The 25,591-nt window shown below is 40.3% G+C and overlaps 1 protein-coding gene across 1 annotated transcript in view; it reads left to right on the forward strand.

Moving 5' to 3' along the window:
- KIF26A (kinesin family member 26A) overlaps positions 1 to 24,998 on the forward strand; it is a 132,393-nt gene extending 107,395 nt beyond the window's left edge. Inside the window, exons 6-16 of the mRNA XM_073349797.2 lie at positions 7,812 to 8,021; positions 9,949 to 10,042; positions 10,520 to 10,782; positions 11,022 to 11,205; positions 11,523 to 11,682; positions 14,069 to 14,231; positions 14,864 to 18,251; positions 22,484 to 22,674; positions 23,151 to 23,171; positions 23,540 to 23,690; positions 24,317 to 24,998. Of these exons, the coding sequence (XP_073205898.1) occupies positions 7,812 to 8,021; positions 9,949 to 10,042; positions 10,520 to 10,782; positions 11,022 to 11,205; positions 11,523 to 11,682; positions 14,069 to 14,231; positions 14,864 to 18,251; positions 22,484 to 22,674; positions 23,151 to 23,171; positions 23,540 to 23,690; positions 24,317 to 24,495 (5,004 nt within the window). The 3' untranslated portion in view covers positions 24,496 to 24,998. The remainder of the gene's footprint in view (positions 1 to 7,811; positions 8,022 to 9,948; positions 10,043 to 10,519; positions 10,783 to 11,021; positions 11,206 to 11,522; positions 11,683 to 14,068; positions 14,232 to 14,863; positions 18,252 to 22,483; positions 22,675 to 23,150; positions 23,172 to 23,539; positions 23,691 to 24,316) is intronic.
- Positions 24,999 to 25,591: the final 593 nt, after the last annotated feature.

The raw sequence follows: 25,591 nt of genomic DNA on the forward strand, positions 1-25,591 counted from the left end.
GGACACTTCATTGAATTGTCCCACTGTTCAACCTCATTGCTTCTATTTGCCAGCCTACTCTTTGGGTTTACTGAATGTGGGGCTTCTTTCTGTTCCTCTTCCCTGTCTCTCCTCAAGCAGGTGGCAGACTCCTTTTCCTTTACACCTGAAACAACCAACCTGACTTTCTCTGGAAACTGCTTCAAGACTCTGTTTTGCAATTTGGTCTAAGACTCAATACTCTCCTACCTGCCATAAAACAAACACGTCACACTCCCAAAGCCTCACTAATTCCTCATGTGTAACTCTACATAATGTGATCTTGGTATCCTGTTTCACACTGCGGGCTCAGTCATGCCATTGAGGCACTGACCTGCACTGAGAGTTATGCGTAGCTACACAAAGTTCCCCTAGGCACTCCTCAGCACAGAGTGGTAACAGAGGAGTAGATGGGATCCTACCTGGCCCTGTATCTGTGGATCTGATTAACATGTGGATATGACCTACTCTTTAGAAATTGGCCCATAATGCAAAATTCAGATCCAGTTCCAGACTTCCCCCCAAAACCCAGGGATGTTTTGGTTCAGAACTGTAAAATATGAGTCCGGTTCTGATCCACCCAAAGTTCAAGAATGTTCAAATCTAGAATTTTGGTTCAGGCCTATCTCTCCCAAAAGCATGAACAACATTTGGGTGTACTGTCTATAACCATTCAACTGTTCTGTAATATGTTTTCATATGAAAGGCTGTATATCGGGCTTTATGGGAGCTAGCATTGTCATCAACACAGGTGGGTTGTTTCTCTCTGACTCTGTGGAGCCTGAATTTTGAGCAGCCATCAGCCTATGTCTGCTTACAAGTCTCCCTTAAATCTGTTCTGCACATGCATAAAATAGCCTTTTAAACATTTTTTTTTGCACTCTTCAGCATCCTTCCACTTCATTTGCCATTAGATGGTAGAAGTGAGTGAATTTCAGCTTGCAGATGTTTGCTTTGATAACCTTTCTTTTCCCTGACTCCTACTGTAGGCTGACAAATAGATAAATGTTAAAGGAAAAAAACAAATTCCTGATTACTGTGAATCTTTCTCCCATCCTAACCACTGACATTTACAGTCCCACCCATTGTTGTACATGGGGCAGGCACACCCTGACCTCATGCCACCCATTTCCAGGGCTTTCCAAATTATTTATTTATTTATTTGTTAAATTCTTCATCTCCTGTGGCATATTCAGGATATGTTTATCATCTTCTTTTCCCAAACACTTTTGATTTTAATAGGATTTCCTTCAGCAATTCTGCTGACCTCCTGATTCCTGCAGAAACATGAATTTGGAAAGTTCAGCAGTTTACTATTAACCCATGGTGTTCAAAACCCACGAGATCACAGAGCCAGTTAATTAACAAGATACTAGATTTGCATGATACAGAAGGCTTCATGATTAAAGAAAAATATGAGTTATACGGATGTGTAGTGGTGTTTTATGTGTGTATTTTATTTTAGTTTTGTTTGTAGAAATCAAATGGAGGTACAACCTGTCCCCTCCCCCCATTCTTATTCCTCCTCCTAATCTTTGCAACTGGCCACATAGCCAATACTGACACCATCTCTCTCTAGATGTATATTTATATCCAACTTACAACGTTTTTTCCTACTCAGTGACTTATAGTGACACTGAAGAGAACAGTTAAATGTGATATGCCTTACTTTCTATAAAGAGAAAGAAAGGACAAGAGAAAGAAAGGAATCCACTAGAAACATTCAAACCTCAGCAGCGTTACCATATGAGTGAAAATGTCAACCATATGCTTCATTTAAAGGAATATAAAGTTGGCAAAATCACAGATTGTTCTATGCGTTCCTATAGGGTTGGCTCTGAAATTCTGCAGCAATCTTTGTCTGCTGTTTGTGTGGTCATTGTGAGTACTGCGAGGGAGTGGGGTGTAAAATAGTTTTTTATGGGAATAAATTAGCATCCCTCCATTATTTTTATTGTCCTCATCTTTGCCAAGGGCTTGACTCTCTCTTCTTGTTTAATCCACTTTCTGAGGCCTGAAATGAGTATTCTGGAGCCAATATATCTTGTCTTTCTTGTCTTGTGTTTGTCTCTTCTGCTTTTTTCTCTGTCTGCTGTTATCTCTCCTTTTGTCTCCCCTTTTCTCTTTCAGGCCAACTTTCTTCCCTTCCTACTTGTTCCCTCTATCCCACTTCTAGACTCACTGACTCTCTCATATTTTTACTACTCCATCCAGTGTAGTAGTTAATATCCTTTAATAGCCATTGGTAGTTAATATCCTTAACTACCCCATTATAGCCTCTATGGTGTACATCTGGGGTGTAATTCCAGAGCCTGAAATGGACGCTGGTGCACTTGACTCTAGTTAGTTTTAAATTAACCTACCTACTTTTAAATTAACCCAGTTGTTATTTGTTTGGTATGCAAGTCACTGCTGCACCAAGGTTGCGTTAAATCACTGCTCTTGTGAAAATATTTAATTTTGTAAGTGAATAAATGCATTTGACTGTATTGCAGGTATGATTGCTCCAATTCTACATTTGCTCAGCCATCAGTGTACATAACCAGGATTGGACTAAGGGATTAATGAATTATGAAATATGTATCTTGTGCTGAAAGATGCATTTGCTTTACTTTTCTGGGTGGTGATGGCCTCAGGTACTGAAACGTGGGTTTCTCCTTCACTCCAATTGAGTGGGCAGGCTATATCCTCATGATGTCTTGTTTAGCTCTGAGGCAATGAACTTGGGTTGTTGGGGTATCAACCACTCTCCTAGTTATGGGTCAAAATGTTTTTTGTGACCTCCAAGCTCCTTCTTCCTGTGTTATTTTCTTTAATCCTCTCCACCCCATGTCCTCACATCTAGATGACTCTCTTTCCACTGGGAGTGGCTCTCTCCAGAGCACAGCATGCTGTTCCCAGGAGAGTCAGATGGGGTCACACATGAGAGATTCAATGGACTTAATTCTTACAGCAAGGAGTATGCTGCCTTTCTAGTGCTCCTAGATCTTGCCTGTCATAAACTCATATTCCTACATAATAAAGAATTGTACTTTTGGTAGACCAGTAATTGTGAACCTCACAGGTCTCTAGGTGGGTTGACATAAACCTGCTCCTGACCTTCAGTCCCTTGAATCTGGGCCTCAGATGTAATGTGAAACCATGTAACATTGTGCTGATTCTCATTGTGCTTCCTGTTATTCTACATGCCCTTATCACTGCAGTATCTGAGCTCCAGGAAGATGGGCACAAAGAATACTGGAGCGGCATCTCAGGAGGAACAGTCTGTGAAGAAGTTGAATGTGGGGTTGCCAGAGGACTCCTATGCTAGGCAGTCAGGATAGCATTATTTTCCTTTGTTTCTAATATCATATTCCTCTTCCTTCTTAAGCTGCATCTGTATCATAGCACAACCCTTGCAGCTGAGAATATGGACCTTGTCAAACAAGGCGGGTTCTAAACTAGAGGACATGGAGAAAGATACATGAAGCAACAAAGTGTTCTGTCATGCTCCCAGAAACACATGCCTGAATCCAAGATTAGCCACGAACCCCTTCCTCCCGTGTGGCTGGTCCGTTACTATTACAGTCCTTGCTTATGCTGGCAAGTGTTTACATAAGCAATTTTCCTCTATTCCCCAGTGAAGTTAATGGGCCCACCCATATAAGTAAGAGTTACACAGTTTAGCCCTACATTTTCAGGTGTATGGCCTTTCAACAGTGATGGGTAAGGCATAACTGGAGTAAGGCACAGCTGAAGTAGACAATCACATTAGCTATCATTTAGATTCAGATGTACCTGGGAATGGGAAAATGTGGTTAATCTGAAGTCAGTAGTTTTCTGCACATACACAAAACCAGTTGTTACAGACAAAACACTAAAAAAGAAGGCACCTTCCTCCTCCGTTTCTCTTGAAAGCTTACTTTCACTTTAAAAATGAACATGACCCCGGAGGCCAGATAGATGTAGAATCTGATCCATTATGGTGAGAGATTTCAGTATCCTCTGGCTCCAGAGAGATGGACTTGAAAGGCTGACTTGATGCATGTTGCTTTTTCTGAGGGTGAAACCCTGTTTGCTTAGGGACTAGCATGCTGCTACTGGAGGTAACTTGCTGCTGAGGTCATGAGCAAACCAATTTTCCTTTTATACCGGTGCCTCCTGCAATAATAATAGGTGTAAGAGAGAAAGGAAAGTACAGTTTATAGATGCATTTTGAAAACAGCATACATTTTAAAGTTCATTTTAATCAAGTAATTTTGAAGTGTGGTGGTTTTGGTTTTGTTTTTTTTTCATCAAGAAGGTTATTTACTGAACATCCTGGTGATATGTCAAGGTTGAGGGAAGCACTCTAGCACACAAAGCTAGCTTCATGCAGCTTTTATGGGGAATCAGCCTTGAAGCTGTCACCTGTAATGCACTTTCCCTTTTGAAGCAGCTGTTTCATTTATTTTAAGGTTCGCTTATTTTCTAGGACTGTCTTTTCATATTCAGATCAGTACCAAAGAGAGAAGAAAGCAAAGCGTTGAGATCAGGAGCCAACTTACCAGGGCTAACCTGTTCGGAGGATGCAATATTCCCCTCCATGAAGCCTTGTGTAAGGTTTACTTGAAGGGCCTATAAATAGGGTGTTGGGGGTTTTTTGGTTTTTGTTTTAACCTCTTCGTTCCTTTGGAGAAATAGAGGAAAGTTTTCAGGGCTAACTTTTGAAAAATAACTCCTGTGATGCCAAAAATGGGTATTAACACCCCCTGTTTGAATATACGGGGGTGCCACACGCGGTTTAGCGTTCTGAACTGAGTGTGCTATGCAAAATAGAACTGCAGGGCATCTAAACACAACCTCCAAAATACCTTAGCCAACAGTTAATAAGGACGCAGGCCCCAATTCAGCAGGGTACTTTGGGATGAGTCCAACCAAGTCTGTCATTAATCCCATGGGCTTGGATGACCCGTCTACACCTCATAGGGGACAAGGCTGTATCCCTCCTGTCCTTGCACTGCAATCCTAAATAATGGCACAACCTGCACAATTCTCCTGCATATTGGACTGCTTGGGTGCCATTCTGAGCTGCAATCCATACTGAAGCTCTGCACTGCCCTCAGCACAAATGAGTGTCTTAGCCCTGGTCTACACTGGGGTGCGGGGCGGAGGATTGATCTAAGTTACACAATTTCAGCTACATGAATAATGTAGCTGAAGTCGACATACTTAGATTGACTTACAGTGGTGTCTTCACCTCAGTGAGTCGACTGCTGCTGCTCCCCCGTCGACTCCACTTGCGCCTCTCGCGATGGTGGAGTACAGGTGTCGACGGGAGAGCGCTCGGGGGTCGATTTATCGCGTCTAAAGTAGACGCGATAAATCGATACCTGCTGGATCGATCGCTGCCTGCCGATCCGGTGGGTAGTGTAGACATACCCTTAAAGGCATAATCTGGCGCTTTACGTTTTGTTTCAGCATCAATTTAAATAAGCTTGGAATGGCAGTTCATTTTCTTTTTGGCTGTTCTTTCTTTTGAATGAAAGGGGAAATGGCTGGGGTTAACTGCTGTTTACACAGAACAAATGTAATAAAAAGAGCCGAAATCTTTAAAAAAAAAAAAAAAAAAAAAAAAAGACAAAAAGAACCTATGCTAATGTTGTAAATAGACATAATTTGTTAACAACATTATTAGAACACTGTGGTTGTAATAAACTAGTGTTGGAAAGCCTGGAAATGCAAAGCTAAGGTCAAAGTCAACAAATAATTGTCGAACATTAGAAATATCCCCAGTCAGAGTTCTACAAGTTTGACTTTCTTTTCCCACCCACCATTCAAAGCTGTCCTGGCGTTATATCTGAGTCAAATCTGCAGGTTACAAGTGTGTGCTATATTTGGCTTGGTATGTATTTTGGATGGTTGATCAGGTAGATATTTAGGCTCTTTTGGATTCATAGTGGAAAGGTTGCTAGCAGACAGTTACACCTGGACTGTGAAAGGATAATTAAAAGGAGGAGTATTTGGTTTTTATTTACTGTCAATAGGTGTTTTGAAGTGGAGAGGGCTCAGGATTGACGCCCATTGTACAACTGGGCACCTGGGGACAGATGGGGGCTCAGATGGTGTAAATTGTCCCAGCTCCATTGGCTTCAATGGCATTATGACAATTTACACCAGTTCAGGATCTGTTCCATAATGTAAAATTAAACGCTGACCAGCAGTGGTATCTCATACACAGCAGGATTTTCCTGTACTTGGATTAGGACATAACTCTACCATTCTGCTTATAATTTAAACATGTCACACAATGTACATAGAGTCCCACTGGTGGAACACGTCACTTCTCTTAGTTTTGAATCTGCTAGACAGTGGTGCACTGAGGATCTAGGGCCTGCTGCCCTGCATCTTGTGTAGTCATTTGTACCTGTGCAAAGAGCATGTAAAAGACAATAACGCTTCCGGTCTCCAGGGAAGATCCTAGCAATAAGTTATAGCTGCAAAAGGCTTCTGACCATGTGGGTTACAGCAACAGCACTTTTGTATTGGCGGAATTGGACTTAAGATATGTCAGCGGTTAGGAGGAGAGAAAGTGAGAACTCCGAGGACTTGTTGCTTACAACATCTTGTTTCATTCTTGGTTTATTCAAACAGCTGTTCAGGAAGGATTTGTCAGTACATTAGGTCACAAAGTCTGTGAACATTAAGGTCCTGATTTACAAAAAGATCTTGCCACATTCTCCTTTTCTGTGGACACAATTTTTCACTGAGCGTTGATTGTGCCTGCAAATCAGGGGTGTGTGTGTGCGTGTAGTCCGTTGGTTCGACGGTGACGTTTTCATGCTCTCTCTTTTTGTGGATTCTGGAGTGACTCTGAAGTCCAAAGCATGACACGCATGCTCATGAGCGGATCAGGCAGACAAAGTAATTGGTGAGCGTCTTGGTCACTATAGCAGTAGTATGATGCTTTTCCCTTGCAGCTAACAATCGATTATTTCTGTCTTCTTCAAAGGCTTGAAAAGCTCTGAGTGCTGTGTGTTGCCATGCTGATCTATTTAACTCAGCCTTCTTAAGATAATCTGGTTTTATTGCACCATAGTGTGTGGTTTTTTTGATGCTGTCCTTGTAGTGCTTGCTGTCCTTGTAGTGTTTTTCCTTGTAGACACTTGATTCTGGTGTCCTTGTGCCAATTCTCCATAGGATTTTTCTCTGGGGAGTTAATATTCAGGCATCCTAATGATGTGTCCAACCCAGTGTAGTTGGGCTTTTATCAGCATGGCCTTGATGCTTATGGCATTTGACTTTTGGAGAACCTCCAGGTTGATAATTTTGTCCTGCCAGCGGATCCCCATAGTGGCGTGCAGAGACCACATATGGAAGGCCTCTAGCTGTTTGATATGCCATTTGTATGGTGTCCAGGTTTCACAGCCATAGAGGAGAGATGTGAGCACAAAAGCATTGTAAAGTTTTATTTTTGTTGAGAGGGTTATGTTGTGGGATTTCAGGACTTTGTTATGTAGCTTTCTTTCCTAATGACTGAGAAGCTTTCAGTATCCTGTTCATGATCTCTTTGTCAAGAGATCCATCATTAGACATCTAAATGGTAAAGTGAAAGTGAACCCTTTTAAAATTAATTCATTGCAGGCACAAGAGTGGAAGCCAGTGCTGAAAATCTGGCTGTAAGTATATGGAGAAGTCATTCTGAGTCACAGAACTGTTAAAAATGTACAAGTTTTGGGAGCAGGGAATAGTTTGGGGGGTGGGATACTATGCAATTATTTACATTAGCTGTAAGTAGGAACTAAAGCTGTCACTTTCCTTGTAACTACTTGCAGGTGAAGGTGATGGTGAGAATTTGTCCCTCTCAAGGACCACATGACACGTCCGAATCCATGTCTTTTCTAAAGGTAGATCCACGAAAAAAGCAAATCACTCTTTATGATCCATCTGCAAGTGGACCATCCAACTTAGGTCACAGGAGAGGAACTGTTGCTGTCCCAAAGATGTTTGCCTTTGATGCAGTATTCCCTCAGGATGCTTCTCAGGTACTGGAGATAAGCATTTAACTCTAACAACTCTTCCCGTGGGCACATCATTTTAATTCATATAAGAGTTCCTTATTGCTTCTGGGAAATTTTGTTTGAATGAGTTAGTATAATTCCTGGGAAAACATGGTAATTTAATAGACAGTAGATAAACTCTCACATGGTTTCAATTTAGCCCAGAAGTGAAGCTACATCCATGGAGATAAATTTGCTGAATGAATACTTTCCCTGTATTTTTAGTGCTGCTTAAAGGCACAGTCAACTTGAAATTTACATTTTTAACTGAATATGTTGTAACCCTTTTTAAATCAATAGGATTAGGAGTACAACCCATTGACTTCAGTGCTTTGCTACCTAGGGACAGATTTAAGCATGTGCCTAAAGTTTAGTGCTTTGCTGAGTCGGGACAATGGTTACAACTAACCCCATAAGATTACTATAATTGAAAGAGGGCAGGGAAGATTTTTATTTTTCTCTTCTTTTTCAGGTTTACATTTCACATCACTTCCTGAATAGTCAGTTTCACTGTTTTGTTGACCATGCATGCCCTTCTCCAGGCCCTGCAAGGCCTGTCTTATGCACAATAACAGCAGTAGAGCTGAAACTGGACGGGCAGCAGGCAGACATGTGCACAGAAGGAAAGGGGATATGTTTGGTGACGTTGTAGTCAAGACCACCCAATGGGAGCAGAAAAAAAACTTATAGTAGCTTTAAAACAAAGGATTTTTAAAATAAATCTGGACATAGACCAACCTTTAAATAGTTCTCTATCAGAACATTCAATTTTATGAAACTCCAAATAATTCATGTTGAGAATGTTACTTTACAGCTTGAATGAACAAGACAAATTTTGGCTAAAAAACATTTTTCATCCTTTTTATCTCAGGTACTGGATCAGTGAATAAGCACATTGCGGTCTGAATGTCTGGCAAGTGCATAGGAAAAGGCATAACTACGCACTCAGACGCACAGCGCAATTGCAAATGCCCCAGTAGTGCAGCCCTAGGGACCAGTATAGTCTATTTGTACTGAAAGTTGCAATAATCTATGTGGGTGGTTGTGCACAGCAGCTGCTGATGATTTGGGTGCTGCACATGCAGTACAAAAAGGAGATGAGGTAAAATTTTGGCCTGATCGAAGTCAATGGCAAAACTCCCATTGTCTTCAGTCGGGACAGGATTTCACTCTGATCTCTGGGCCACACTCTTCAACACTCTCTTGGAGGGCCTTTGAGGTAGCATTTCTCCGCTGTTTCAAGGTGACTAGAATCAGAGTGGCCAACTTCCACCTGCATCATCATTGCTATGGGCAGGCTTGCTGGCATGTATCTATGCTCATTGTTCACTGGTGTATGGCCTTATATGTGTATGCCATCAATTGCTATATTTAATAAATCATGGTATATATTTCAACCCCTTACATACACTGATAAATTGTTTTTAGTACACTTAGGGAATTTAGCGAATTCCCTTTACCAATTATATTATTGTTTTCATAGTAAATGGAAATCAGATACTTAGAAATTCTTATTCAGGGATCTTCAATGCATTTTCTCCAGTATGAATGGCTTTTTAATTTCTACAAGCACTCTTTGGCTGGCTTCATTTCACTGAAGCTGTTACTCTTACTGAAAACCCTTGGCTAAGCTATTATACCAGCAGCAAGCTTGGTTGGATAGTGTTCAATTGCTACATTAGTCATAGAATCGATATTCCAAGGGAATTGGTATAAAGAATTGAAAACTATTTTAGGCTGCTATAGCAGCTTTTATTTTTGAAAAATGGAACATAGTTGCTAAAATAGTAGAAATAATGCCACAAAAATGGGCAAAAGTGTTACGCTTCAGAAATATTGAATCATTCTTTTCATGTAGGAGAGAAGTAAAGAGTGAATTGTGTAACTTATTTGTCTCCAATTGTTCTTTCAGGCTGAGGTATGCTCTGGAACAGTAGCAGAAGTAATCCAGTCTGTTGTGAATGGTGCAGATGGTTGCATATTTTGCTTTGGTCATGTCAAGCTTGGTGAGCTCCCAAATTCGTTACAGTTAATTACTATGTCAGTCTGGTAATTACATACTGTCAGCTTCTGGAACAATAAATCTGGAGTATACGAATAGATTAGAATTTCTTTTTAATTAGCTTTGCCAACTTATCATGGTTTATTTCTACACTGGGATCTTAAATTCTAATTTGAAAAGGTAAACTGTAACATCAGATTAGTTTATGTAGGAACAAGCTTTTCGAGGCATGTTATGATGAAAATCAAAAGATCAGAGATACTTTAAAAATTAATTTGCTTTGGGTTTGAGTTACAAAAATGGCAAAATTAATTGAATAAATACTAACTGATTAATAATTAAATACATACAAATCATTTTTGCATTTGTTAGCCCAAGCTATCTGTACAGCACATGGCATATAATGTAAATTGGGAGCTGCATAAGAAGAAACTGTTTTATTCTTGAAAGATAAGTTTTTATATTTTCCTTTCCTTTCCAGGTAAATCTTATACCATGATTGGCAAAGATAACTCCACACAAAGCCTTGGTATTATCCCCTGTGCAATTTCTTGGCTCTTCAAGTTAATCAATGAACGCAAAGAAAAAACTGGGACTCGTTTCTCTATTAGAGTATCTGCTGTGGAGATCAGTGGCAAAGATGAAAACCTTAAGGATTTGTTAGCTGAAGTAGCCACTGGCAGCCTTCAGGATGGTCAGTCTCCAGGGGTTTATTTGAGAGAGGATCCGATATGTGGAACCCAGGTATAATGGCTATCGCAACATAGGCTTTTCAGTCTGACTTTCCTCTGTTTTTTATTTCCTTTTATCTGACAATGATGATGACAATTTTTAAGATGGTAAATTTTTTTATTGTCTTTAATATATAATCCCCACTCCCATGGTGTACATATTTGTTTCTCTTATCGCCCTAGAGACTTAGTATGATCAGCAAAAAACATTCCCCCCTGCCTTAATTAGCCATTTTCTTGTTTATATTCAAGCTTCAAAACCAAAGTGAGCTTAGGGCCCCGACAGCAGAGAAAGCTGCCTTTTTCCTTGATGCTGCAATTGCTGCCAGAAGTACCAGTAAACCTGAGTGTGATGAAGAAGACAGGAGGAATTCACATATGCTCTTCACTCTTCACATTTACCAGTATCGCATGGAGAAGAGTGGCAAAGGAGGAAGTAAGATCAGTCACTCCAAATTTGATGTATTTATTTAGTTTGAAATAAATATTTTTACATTTAGATTAAAAATAATATGCAGTATACTAAAAAAAGAACCCAACCAAGCCCCCCAAGCAGTCGAGAATGGACAAACCTTGGTAGATGTGGCTAATATCTTCTTTGTTCAATTCACATGTTGCCCCATTAATATTTAATTCAGGCATTACCCCACACTGCATTCATTATTTCTGTCATTTGAATAAATTCTGCATAGCTAATCTGCTGTGAGTCCTTTTGCTCAGGTGAATGTGTGTATAAACGTTGTTTTGTTTTAGTGTCCGGAGGACGGAGCCGTTTGCATCTGATTGATCTAGGAAGCTGTGAAAAAGTGCTGAGCAAGAGCCGAGATGGGGGAGGTTCCCTGTGCCTGTCTCTGTCTGCCCTGGGCAATGTAATTTTGGCCTTAATTAATGGTGCTAAACATGTACCATACAAGTAAGTAAATTACTGTGTACATTGCCTTAAATATAGCTTGCAAAAAAATTATATCAAGGGCCTGCTAATCTATTGCACTGTCAATGGAAGTTTTGCCAGTCACATATATGACAACATATATCTGGCCTCCAGTACAGTTTTTATGACATTTATGTTCATGTAATGTATGATAAACCCTGGGTGGGATGATTAGTTGGTGATTAGGTCCTGCTTTGTGCAGGGGGTTGGACTAGATGACCTCCTGAGATCTTGCAACCCTGATATTCTATGATTCTATGATTTTAGAGTCCCATAATGTGGTGGTGGTATGCACAGCGGTCTGAAAAATCATATGCATTGTGGCATATACCTAAGTTGGATGAAGGGAGCTTGTCCACTTTGAAAAAATTGCAGAAATGTTTTTCTTTTTTTGTGAAATGTTGAAACTTTGAAAAATTTTGGCCAGCTTGTTGAAAACCAGGGGACATTTTATTTCCCTGTTGTTGTTTTTTTTTCAAATTTAGAGGTGGTCTTGAAATATCGAGAAACATCAACCAGCTTTACTGTGCATGTAACAGAGTGGTGAGGATCATATCAGTAGTGCTATAAATAATATGCCCTGTTCAGCAGGTTGCACATATGTATGTTTCCAATAAAAACTGTGCATTTAAATACATTCAGGACCATATTCTGTTCCTGTGTGGAAAAGGGAATGGTAACTTGACAAAAGTGAGCATCGATGTGTGCTTTATAGAGTGTGCTTGGCGGTACTGTCATGGTGAGGGAATACATTCACATCTGCAGGGGGCCCAGTCTAAAGAGGACATCCCTGCCACAGACATCACTGGTAGAATTTGGCCTTTCGTACCAGAGTTTAATTGTTGCTTGCTATGATGAGTTGTAAGTTAGTGCCTCATTTATTTCTCATGTCATTTCACATATTTATCCAGTGTGGAATATGGAGCAGGTGCTCTTTCATTTTGTATTAGGTGAAAGCAGGTGTTTTCCTTAGGCCAGTTGCCAGCTGAGCGAATGGACTAGAATAGTGAATGGCCAGAGCCTCAGGACCAAGCCCTTTGCCACCAAGCCCAGCTCAGTGAGCAAAGGCGTAAAGATGACTTCCTGACACAGGCCACTGGGTGCTGTGCCAGTTCTGAGGAGCAACTTGTAGCAGCCTCAGGAGTGTTCTAAGTTGTGCCAGTTGCATACAGCCCCTAAGTAGCTTTTCTGGCAGCTGTGGCATTCCAGAGCATGATGACTCCTCAGCTGCACTGGCTATGGCTGAAGACCACGTTGGCCGTACACCATCTAATGATTCCCCAAGGGAAATCCTCGGACAGCCAGTTAAGCTAATTTCCCACCGGATTTGTGCTGCCAGAGCAGAGTGGGCAGAATGGAAGCCAGGATCTGGCCCTAAATCTGCACCTAAGCCACATAGAAGAACTATAGCAAATGTCATAAGTACTTCAGTGTATGAGCATTGTGATATAGCTGTATCCACCCAAAAAGACGTGCACGTTATGGTATATGCGAGCTTGTAGCCACATCCATAGCCACAGATCGGGCTATAAAGCATGGATGAGTGTTTGAGTAATCAGACTTTTCAAATAGGTGGGCATTTAAGGCATCTCTTTTCTCCCTTTGAATAGTGGAACATTCAGTGCACTGCTGCATCAGGCAGTGCAACGTCCAATGGATGGCTGTATTGTCACTTACTAAGGGGAAGCTTTGTGGAATTCTTTCTTCTCAATGCTACAAGGTGTGGATCTGGTGTATGGGCTCCCTCCTCTGTGAAGACAAGGAGGACAGGGAGATTTCTTTGCACCATGCTCCTGGTCAGAATGTCCAGGTCATGGTCTCTCTTTTAAAATGGCAGAGGAAAAATTAGGTGGGGCAGGGCTTAAACGTATCTTTGATGCCTAATAATATATTTGTTAGGGTATTCTTGGCTGTGTCTGTTCAGCCATATAAAGTTATTTTATTCCTTGTTACACGAACTGTTCATCTGTAGGTCATGTAGGTTAGGTAACATGGTGATGGTGCATTCAAAGTACCAGAGATAAGCTCTAACGAGATAAAAGATAGTACTTGTAAGCTGTTTGGGTAATACTAAGTATCATGATGAACTGCCAGTAAAGTGAATAGTTCTTGGATTTGCCCAAATTAACAAAGAATTTACACCTCTAAAAATATGCAGGTAGAGGAATAAATTTGTTATCTCTGTGTGTGTGTATATATGCTTAGACATGTTTTAAATATGTACAGATCATGTATATTTCAGATCTACCTATACCATACATACATGTACACTATAAAAATGAAACCATAATACTTGGTATTTTAGAAGAGTCTGCAAAAGGAACTAGAATTCTTTTAAACCATCTTAGTATTATTATTTATTACATAGGGACAACAAGTTGACTATGTTGCTGAGAGAATCATTTGGGAACATCAACTGTAGAACAACCATGATTGCTCATATTTCTGACTCCCCAGCAAATTATGCAGAAACTCTCATGACAATTCAGCTTGCATCACGAATCCACCGAATGAGAAAGAAGAAATCCAAGGTTGGTGTACAAGCAAGCTGCAATTAATTTAATTGAAAATTTATTCTCTGAACCCCTTGGTGGGGGAATATGGGACTTCTAAACAATGAGAACTAATACAAAATGCATCAAAGCTTGGTAGAGAAATTGACAAACGTGTTGGCCCAAAGCTGTTGTTATTCCACTTGATTATTAGTCCTGAAACATTTGTGTTTTAATTTTATGCAAGGCACGTTTTCACACACACACACACACACACACACACACACACACACACACACATTCCTTTGATTTTATGTGGGATTATTGCAAAAATTCCTTTGATTATTATATGGGGCTATTGCTAAAGGTTCAATTTGTTTTAATCAAAAAACAATAAGGAAAGAATGTAAGATGCTAAGATTGAAAGACAACATAATATTTTGATGTTATGAAACTTATCTGTGGTAAACCTATTAATATAATAATCATATCATGTTTAAAATGTATATAGATAAGTTTTGTTATTTAACTTCATATTGTAAAGGTTTCCACTAGACACAATTGTGGTTGATGGTGAAAGCAAAGCAGAGTACATAATGAGCCCAAGATTTCCTCTCTTATTATAAATACATTTAATATTAATAAAGATTTTCTTTTTTTATAATTAACAGTATGCATCCAGCTCATCTGGAGGAGAAAGTTCATGTGAAGAAGGCCATGTACGAAGACCACCTCACTTGAGACCCTTTCACCCAAGAACTGTAGCACTTGACCCTGATCTTCCTGCACTGAGTATTTCTAGTGATCCTGATTATTCCTCCAGCAGTGAACAATCTTGTGACACCGTCATCTATGTTGGTCCAAACGGTGCAGCTTTGTCTGACAGGGAACTAACAGATAATGAAGGGCCTCCAGAGTTTGTTCCCATAATTCCTTCCCTTAACAAAAAGAGAAGCAAGGACAACTTTGCTATTGCTAGAAGTTCTGACAAGGACCATTTTAAGTGCAACACTTTTGCTGAATTGCAAGAAAGGTTAGAATTCATTGATGGAAGTGAGGAACCTATAAAGTTTGCTTGTGGAGAAACACCTGTTGCATCAAATTGTAGTCCTGTGACAGTGATAGAAAATGTGCAGTCTAAACTGATAAATGAAAAACCATCTTCTCCATCTGGAGCGTATAAAAAATCTGTTCCACAGGAAACAATGTCTCCAAAAAAAGGACATAATCTTCATTTCCAGGCTGCTGTTCAAAGGGGTGGCAGCTGTCATGAAAAGAACGCCCCTCACATCAAAGCGGAACATTCCAAACTGCAAACCAAAGCTGAAGGCAAAAAACTGGGCTCAGCCTCGGATGGCGAGAGAGAGAAAGAGACAATCACAGATTCGCTGAAATCATCGAAATATAACCCTACTAGGAGTCAAGAGCAGAGTAAGGCCACAGCTGAACCTGTAGTGAAAGAGAAGTTCTCATATGTGAAGCGACCTTTACCAAGCCCTGCGCCCCCACCTCCACAACAGAGAGATCAGACCCTCAAGTCCAAAGAAGCATGTTCAGAGTTGGACAATAGCAGTGCAATCCGGACTCCTCCTGTGGGAATGAGTAAGCAAATGACTAGCAAACCTGAGCACAACTTGGTAGGAAGCACATTTCTAGTTGGCAGTAACACCCAGAATCAATCTGGCGCTATCGAGGTACATAGTTTCCACTCGGCGTTCAAAGGTAAATGTTTTGACCGGGATATACTGACCACCACAGTGACTTTGCAGCAGCCTGTGGAGCTGAATGGAGAGGACGAGCTTGTTTTTACAGTGGTAGAGGAACTATCCATCAGTGGAATTTTAGATAATGGAAGGCCTGCCAGTATCATTAGCTTTAACAGCGACTGCTCCCTTCAGGCTCTTGCATCAGGTTCCAGGCCCGTTAGTATTATTAGCAGTATAAATGATGAGTTTGATGCTTATACCTCACAGGCAAGCTCTACTGGTGTAAATATTGATATTGTTTTGCCCTTTGCTGAGGATCCGTTTTCCAGCAGCAGACGTTCCTCCATCAGTTCTTGGCTTAGTGAAGTTAGCATTTGTACAATTGAAAGTGACGGAGCCCAGTCCAGTGACAGTTTTGTTGCCCAGTCCTCTTACAGCTGTAATAAGTCCAAGGAACCTCTTAATCTGGATTTGCCCAATGTAGCCACCCCATTGAAAAGCTCCCTGAATGACAGTGGATTTTGTTTCTCAGAGCTGGAAACTGAGAGTATAAGTTCTAGCAAAATGTCTTCAGGCATCAACAAAATCCCCCAAAACTCTGAATTAACCAAAGCATCTCAGATGAAAAGTGCTTTTTGTGTAGCTGATCAGCCCCTAAAAGTTAAATCTAGCAATTCTCGAGGTACACCGGTGATAGAAACAATACATTCTAGTCTTCCTAGGAAAACAAAAACTACCTCATCTCCGACTCACAATGATGCCACTGTAAGCTACAGGGAACAGCAGAATCCACACGCTATTTTTGAAGATCCCTGGCTGGTGCGCATGGATAGTCACTTGGAAGCAAAAGCTGCAGAATCTCTGCTGTCTCCAAAATCTCACACATTTGGTACTGATAAGCAGCCAACAAAAGCTGCCCAATACTTCAGCAGTGCAGCCAAGCCAACTAAGTCTCAGACTATGCTTGCATGCTCCCAGAGGGTTGTAGATGGTTGTGAAATGGCTTGCAAATCTTCCAGTGAAGCCACTAAAAAATCTGAAGCAGCAATGAAAATGCCACAGCTTAAGAGAGGAGCCACTACGCTGGGTGTGATGCCAGTAGCACACAGTAATAGTGCTCCATCAGAAGGTGTGAGCAGGGGAAGTTCTGAAGCTGCCTTTCCTGTTGGCAGCCTGAAAACATCCTTGGGAAAGAAGACTCTGCCACAAAAGTCAAGCATGCTACCTAGGCCAAATGGGACCATACCTCCAACACCTCCTGTACGTAAATCAAGCCTAGAGCAGAAAAATGTGGTGGTCGCAAATAGTGGAGGCAAAGCTGCAGGCCTAGACTGTCCTAGAGTTGTAACAGCAAAAGCTGAGGAAGAGGCAGAATTGCGATCAAAAGCTGGATCTTGGGTTAGTGAAAGTACTAGCAGTAAAACAAGCCTCAAGGGAGACCATTCTTTGCCTAAAATGACTTCAAGTTTAAAGACTAAGGCATCTAAAAGTGAAGGTGTTCATCGATATGAGAGTCACATGTCTCTGGAAAGGTGTGATAGTCTGACATCGGTTGGATCCAAAGCAAACACAACTAGGGAAAATGGCAACGCTAGCATCAACAATGGTAGAACGGGACGATCGGTCCCACGGCTGGGAGTTCCCCCTGTAGCTTCTACTGTGACTTCACCACCATCACATACTGCACCTTTACCCTGTAAAAACAGCCAGGCAAAAAGTACCACTAACCAGAAGGCTCAAGCAGGTGGAAACAAAAACCGCAGCCTTTCTACAAATGGGTCAAAGTCGCTTAGCTCCTCTGTAAAATCACTGACTCAGTCTATTGGAAAAAGCTCTAGCATTCCTCCAAGTGGGAAAACAATCCCTCGATCTGTGCAGGGCGTCAACAACAAACCTGGCAGAGGAACTATTATGGGGACAAAGCAAGCAATTAGGGCAGCCAACAGTCGGGTTAATGAGCTGGTATCTGGCAGTTCTGTTAAAATGGGGCATTTCAGAGGCTCCACAGACTCTGATAGCGGGAATGACAGTGGTATTAATCTCAGCGATGAAAAATCACAAATTCCAGTGTTGCCATCTCCTTACAGCAAGATAACTGCGCCCCGGAGGCCTCAGCGGTATAGCAGTGGGCACGGCAGTGATAATAGCAGTGTTTTAAGTGGAGAACTGCCACCAGCAATGGGAAGGACAGCTCTTTTTTACCACAGTGGTGGCAGCAGTGGCTATGAAAGCATGATTCGTGATAGCGAAGCAACAGGCAGTGCCTCTTCCGCACATGACTCAATGAGTGAAAGCGGAATGTCATCACCAGGACGCATGAGGAGTTTGAAGTCCCCTAAGAAAAGATCGACAGGTAAAAAATTAACACGACTCAGGCTTGCGTTTTCAGCCATCTTAGAAATTCATTGATATTCTTCTCATATTTTAGGATGTTGAGTTTTTATTGTGCTTCTTAAGTAAACTGGTAGGTCACTTAGTTTGAATTTAGATGCCTAGCCACGTTAAAGATATACATATGGATAAAAGATGCACTAAATTGTAGATGAATGCTGTTAATTCGTTACAAAATTATAGGCTCTGTAGTTTTTAAAGCAAGTTTTAAAGCTAAATTATGAAAGAGATAGAAGCCTGAGGCCTGGTCTACACTGCAGGGGGTGGGTGGGGGAGGGATCAATCTAAGCAATGCAACTTCAACTACGTGAATAACATAGCTGAAGTCGATGTACTTAGATTGACTTACCATGGTGTCTTCACTGTGGTAGGTAGACTGTTGCCACTCCCGTCGACTCTGTCTGCGCCTCCCGCGGCAGTGGAGTACAAGAGTCGATGGGAGAGTGCTCGGGGGTTGATTTATCGCATCTAGTCTAGACTTGATAAATTGAACCCCACTGGATCAATCGCTGCCCGCCGATCTGGTGGGTAGGATAGATAGACCCTAAGTAGTGTAACTGTTTTTGTTCAGAGAGGTGTGACTTCCATTCACTTACGTTTGTCCTAAATCTTCTAAGTCCACCACAAAACCAGAGTGATTGGCTGCTTAACAAGGGCTAAATTCCGCCACCTTTATTGACCTTCAGTGGCATTTACTTGTTGGCTTCATTGATGCTGCTTGTGTGGGTAAGTGGTACTGAATGAGAGTAACGGCTTCAGAATCAGGGTTCTAATGTCCAAGTTTTGGAAATAGTTTTTACTATTCCAGCCAGAAATACCATGTTCGTTATTGGGGATTCACTGCAATTCATGCAATGATAGCTCCTGACTGAAAGGCTGCTCCTGCAACCTTTAACTTCTAGTAGCACTATGTGTGGGAGTAGGGTAAGAACTACTCCTCTGAGCATGGGCTTGCTGAATCTGACACGTCAATTGGAAAGGTGTAATTATTGCAGTCTCTGTAGGTGCACATGATGCTTGTGCCAGCACAACTAAACGAGTTAAACTGATGTATATGTTATTGTGCTTTCTGGTCAAAGCAACTGAGTTGCTTTGATAGGCAATAAATCAGTTCAGAGACCTTGTGCAACACTTGCAGCAGTTCTTTTTTCATAGCACATGAAGCTCTCCTACAAATCAATATTAACAGCTGTGTAAAGTTGCACACGTATTGAGAAGGCATTACTCACTGATGGATTTGTATTTGTTTTTGCCCCAGGAAATGCTTAGAAGGTCTTTAAAAATGACAAATTATTTCTTTTTCAGCTGAAATTGTCTTCGTTGGTAAATTATACCTTACTTTTTGAATGCTTCATACTCTGACACACTAATATATTTTATACATGAAGTGGAACTTCATAGGACTTTTATTCAATATTGGACAAACAGGAAATGTTTGATAGACCCATTATTGGCCTAAGTATTCAATAGGAAATGTTAGCCATGTTCCTGGGGTAACTTAATACTAACCTGTCAAAGTGGATTTGAGACTTGCTTCTGCTGGATTTTAGCTCTTAGGAAAGCAGTGCTAGAGAAACTCATCCTGGGAACTGATCCTAGTCCCATCAAAGCCAATGGAAGCCTAATCCTTAATCCTGCAACCCCTTCTGTGTAAGTAGTCCCCTATGTCCATATGGAGCTCCAATGACTTCACATTGGGACCACTAGGTACCATGAAGTTCATCTGCTTGTATGCGATTGACTGCATCTGTTTATTGACTTCAGAGGGCTTCCAGCTGCCAGAAGGCAGTTGCAGGATTGGGATTTTAGTTCATGGGGAGGATCAGGCCTGACACAGTCAGATTGAATAACTTGAAGTTGTGGAAAGGATACCCTGTTGATTACATACCCAAAATAGACTAAATTGATGTGGCCCAGCTGCCTGGAGGTCCCATATTTGCCAGGATTCATTTATTAAGAATATTTATACCAGGTAACTCCTTAAGCACATACAGCAAATATCTCACTTTCAATGAGGCCTGGTGAGCTTTCACCTCTTTATTGACCATTCGTAAAGTTTATAAAGTAACTGACCTGATCTCATGGCACTTGACTCCCATGTAGGAGACCCAGGTTTGGAGATGGCCTCAGTCATACTCTTCTAAGCAGCAGTGAAATGTTGCCCTCTTGATGCACTCAGCTGCAGTCAGAAGAAGAGAGGCAATAATTATAAGATGCCATACCTCTGGTTTTCTCCCATGAGACTCCAGACACTGAGGATAATTTTACTTCACTTCTCCCTCAAAGATTCCGTCCTGCGATGGGAAAATTTTGGAAGCAACTCCTTTCAAGGAGTGCAGTGTTCCTCTGAATCTCCATTAAAAGGGAGTCACTAGAGGGAATGTACATTTCTCCCACTGAGCTCTGAATCAGCAAGCATGAAGCTGCTCACACTCCCCATCACAAAGCGACAAAGAGCACAAGCAGTAATATCACTCTTACACTTCAACTTGTTTTTGTGTCATTGGCTCCAGTGATCTGGGGATCAGTGCCACTGGCTTCGGTTTTGCCTGAACATGGCTTGTACACTTGTTGGTTAATGACAGATGCATCACTAAGAACTAGTCTCTCAAAAAGTAGAGGGTGACACATGACTGAAAAAAATGTCTGCATCAATGCGCTCAGCTTTGTATGGGCAAATACCAGCACATGTCTGGATGCCCATTTTTTTATGGGTACAAGACAGTCTCTGCCTTGTGAAATTTTTGCCCTGATGCATCTTGGTAACAGTAAAAAGAACAGGAGGACTTGTGGCACCTTAGACCATAAGCTTTCGTGGGCTACAGCCCACTTTATCGGATGCATAGAATGGAACATATAGTAAGAAGATATACAGATAAGTTGGAAGTTGCCATATAAACTGTGAGAGGCTAATTAGTTAAGATGAGCTATTATCAGCAGGAGAAAAAAACTTTTGTAGTGATAATCAAGATGATCCATTTAGACAGCTGACAAGAAGGTGGGAGGATTCTTAGATTGGGGGGAATCTTAGATTCCCTAATGACAGGTTTCAGAGTAGCAGCCGTGTTAGTCTGTATTTGCAAAAAGAAAAGGAGTACTAGTGGCACCTTAGAGACTAACCAATTAAGTATCCTCACACCTTCTTGTCAACTGTCTAAATGGGCCATCTTGATTATCACTACAAAAGTTTTTTTCTCCTGCGGATAATAGCTCATCTTAACTAATTAGCCTCTCATAGTTTGCATGGCAACTTCCAACTTATCTGTATGCATATATATATCTTCTTACTGGGTAACAGTGTTGTTCTTAAATCTGGGAGACCCTTGTTAAGTAGCAAGTGAATTTCCTGGTTCCCTGGCCTTTGCAGCTCTGTTGCATTGTGGAAGTGATGTGCTTGGACACGAAAGAGGAGAATTACGGTTGTAGCATAGCTAGTTGCTGCCCTAAGTGCCAGAAGCCTTCAACTTCCACTGAAATAATCCCACATCATTTTGCAGCTTGGATGCTGAGTTTAGAGGAGGCCATGTGCCAGTCCAGTTGGCCAACAGGCTGTTGTTACGGTAGAAGAAAAAGGGGGGTTGGTTATGCAATGGGGTGGAGTGAGGGTGGTTCTGTAGAATGAAGTGGAAACCTCATCTGAACAAGTCTTGCTTAGAATTAACCTAGGCATAGAACAAATAGCCTGTCAGAATCATCAAACGTTATCAGCCTCGTCACATTACCTAGTTGACTACTTTTGCCAGAGTGAAGAAATGAATGAGATCATACTTACTCACAAAAAAGAAAGGTACTCACTCATGAAAGTGGGCAGACAAAATTTAGGAAGGCTGGCATAAGGAACTGATGCTTAGATGGCCCTTGGGAGAACTACTACTGCTGTTTACCACCACTAAACAAACAAGGACCGTGCCAAAGCCCATCAAAACAGTAAGGCCCAGATCCTTAAAGCTATTTAGATGCCTAACTCCCATTGATTTCAGATTGCAGTTAGGTCCCTAATAACTTCAAAGATCTGGCCTAACTGCCTTACATTATTAAAAGAAAAGGATTAAAAAAAAGCATTTCCCCCAAAGTATCCTGAAAACCTATATATTTTCTTTGTTTTGTCATATTTTGCAATACACTAGTACTCCTAGGTTTTGGATGCATAATGTCCCATGTGATGCAAAATACTTTAAAAAAAATTTATTTAAGGTCTCCAGCGTCGTAGACTGATTCCTGCTCCATTGCCTGATGCTACATCCTTAGGAAGAAAGCCCAGTGTCACTGGCCAGTGGGTTGATCTACCACCTTTGCCAGGCACTTTAAAAGAGCCATTTGAAATTAAAGTTTATGAGATTGATGATGTGGAACGATTACAGCGACACAGACAAGAGGAAACTGAGGTCAGTACATATTTTACAACAACTCCAGACAACTTAAATTACAATATACAGGCAGAATCACTGCTTGAATGCTAGTTTGGCATGCAGGAAATTGATTGCAATTAAAGCACTATAATTATTAATTTTACAATTCATATGTTGGGGTGCCCTTAACGTAGAAAATGAAAATAATTACTGTCTACAATTAATTGTGTTCAACATGACTGATGGCATGAACGGAGAACACCAATGAATACATTATGAGAAGACTTTATAATCTTAGCCTGCCTGATGAAACTTTACAGCCTCTCTCTACTACAGGGTCATTAACTCTTTATGTAAATGACATAAAGTATCCTGGTTAGAATTCTATTAAATCAGGGATATTGAGAGTTTAATTTACTTGTAATTGGAAAACAATTCAGTTAATTCTATTTTGGAGACCAGAGTTCTGTATTCTTCTGATGCCTTTTTTCCCCCCATTTTTTCCAAAATAGCCTTTCCAGGATGTTGAAAAGGTAAGAATGCTTTTATATAACTACAAATTCCTATGTCTTAATGTTCTTAAAGAGTTCAGAGTTTCATTTAACATGATTAGACTGTGTTTATTATTTGCAGTAGTAGAGAAAATAATTTCTTTACAAACAGTAGCAATTTCAGAGTATATTAGAGATGTATGTTAATTTAGAAAAGTGCAATAAATGCTTAACTGATTGTGGCATGCTGTTCCTGTAGATTAGAATCCATTCATGCACATTTCAAGTGAAGAGAAAAAAAACGCTGTTAAATGTTACAATGTAATGAGGTGGGTAGGATTTGGGTGGTGCTGACAAAGGCCAGGCCAGGCCAGACAGATTCATGAAGTGGCCTTTCTGTGCCTTTAAAGGGTCTGATGTATTTCAATACCAAGCTGAAGATTTTAGAAAGGCGCCATCAGCAGATTAGAGAAGTGAAGGCAAAACATGAATGTCTGAAGGAAGAGTTGGAAGAGACAAAGTGCAGATTGATGATGGATCCAAATAAGTGGAAAGAAGAGTGTAAGTATTTCGCCAAAGTCACTGTGAAGTCCAGATTCAGCAAGAAACTTTTGCACATGCTTAACTTTAAGTAACGAGTAACTTTAACTTATTTAACTTTAAGCATGTGCTTAAATTGCTAGCTGAATTGGGGCCTTAAAGAACTTTGCACAGCAATGAAGTTTGGTGTGGTATGGGATTGCTTTGCAATACTGGGGTACTGTAAGTAGAATTCAGAAACTAGCAAAACTATAAGAAGACTGAAATAATAATAATAATAATTAATAATAAATACTTTATATAGTGCTTTATAGCCACAGAGGTATTTTACACCAGGAATAAGTATTATTGCCCTCATTTTGCAGATGGGAAACTGAGGTGTTGAAATCAGAGCCTTATTCCAGCAAAGCACTTAAACAGATGCTTACATTTTTTGCTAGATTGGAGCCTAGGGCTGGAATTCTGACTCAAGTGAAGCTAATGGCAAAACTCACTTGAGCTGAATGGGGACAGGATTTTACCCTAGGACTTTGTTTCTTATGTGGTGATACCAGTAACTGTTGACGGAAGATGGTAAATTCTGCATCTGAAATCATTTTTTATTGTAGACGGTTTCTCATATAAACATTTTGGTTTTTCGCAAACAGTTGAGGTGGACCCTCACCTTGATCAGGAGTCTCAGGAGTATCTGGAGGCACTGGAACAAGTGACAGAGGAACTAGAGCAGTGTGTTAATCTGTGCAAGTCACATGTCATGATAGTGACCTGTTTTGATATTGGGATGATATCCGATCTGCAAGATGGAGTTCGAGAAGTGGAAGTTTGAAGGTGGTTTTTCAAGGGACTTTAGGAAGTGGAGCCAAACTGTCCAAAACGAAGAAGAAAAAGGATTAGGAAGTGAAAGCGGAAATGTGAAGACTTAAAGCCACGATGAATGTTGTAGAGACTGATACAGATGAGGAATTGGAATGTTTATAAATCATTATGGTGCCTCTACGTGACCTGAACTGTACAAGGATAAAAATAGAAATAAACATTGTTTCTAACAGAGAAAAGCAGAAAAATCTAGTACAAACCAAGACTTTAAAAAACAAACAGAAAACAATGAAAGTGCCTTTAAAATTCATTTGATTTTCATTTTGTATTTGGTGCTAGAATTAAAGCCAGCAAACCTAAGCAGACCACAAAATGTATTCCTATGAAATATTTTATACTGTATAGTGTATTTATGACTATATGTAAAAAAAAACAACATTGTAGCACAAGCAATAAGTAAATTATGTTTTCATACCTGAACTTGCCTTCTTGTTTAATAGAAAAGCTGTTTTATGTAGCAGAACTAAAATTGTATTATAATTGTTTTCTTGGTTAGGATTCAAGATATTTTTATGAACAGTTATCTATTGAAGAAGTGTATTATGGAATTTCAAGATGATTGTTTTATGTTCTGTTTTTGTATTATTCCTTTTTCAGGTCAAAATAAATGTTTGTGTTCCATTTATATATAAATATATATATAACTGCTTAACTACTTCCTTGGTTACTAACCTCTGTTTTCATGGATCCGATCTTTTTAGAGTTGTTAACCGAACTCGAGGAAGTCTAGAAGGGCATTGTGGTTTGTTTTTCTCTGACTACAGGAACTGAGAATTATGTTTATTACCAAAACCATAAAACAAACAAGCAAAAAAAAAAAAGTTAGTTTTTGTAAATTTTAAGTTAGGTCCATATTTTTATATAGTTTTGACTATAAATAAAGGTTTTTGCATTATGAACTTTAAGACAAATAGTATATCTTTTTACAGTTTTTCTAAGGAAGGCAAACCCTCAGGATCAAGTTTATACATGCTGCATGAGATTTGTGCTTTTTTGAAGGAGACCACCTAAGCGTGGAAACTATTGATAAATTTGTTGCCAAGCGA

The sequence above is a fragment of the Lepidochelys kempii genome, chromosome 6, assembly GCF_965140285.1.
Source record: "Lepidochelys kempii isolate rLepKem1 chromosome 6, rLepKem1.hap1, whole genome shotgun sequence".
Taxonomy (NCBI): domain Eukaryota; kingdom Metazoa; phylum Chordata; order Testudines; family Cheloniidae; genus Lepidochelys; species Lepidochelys kempii.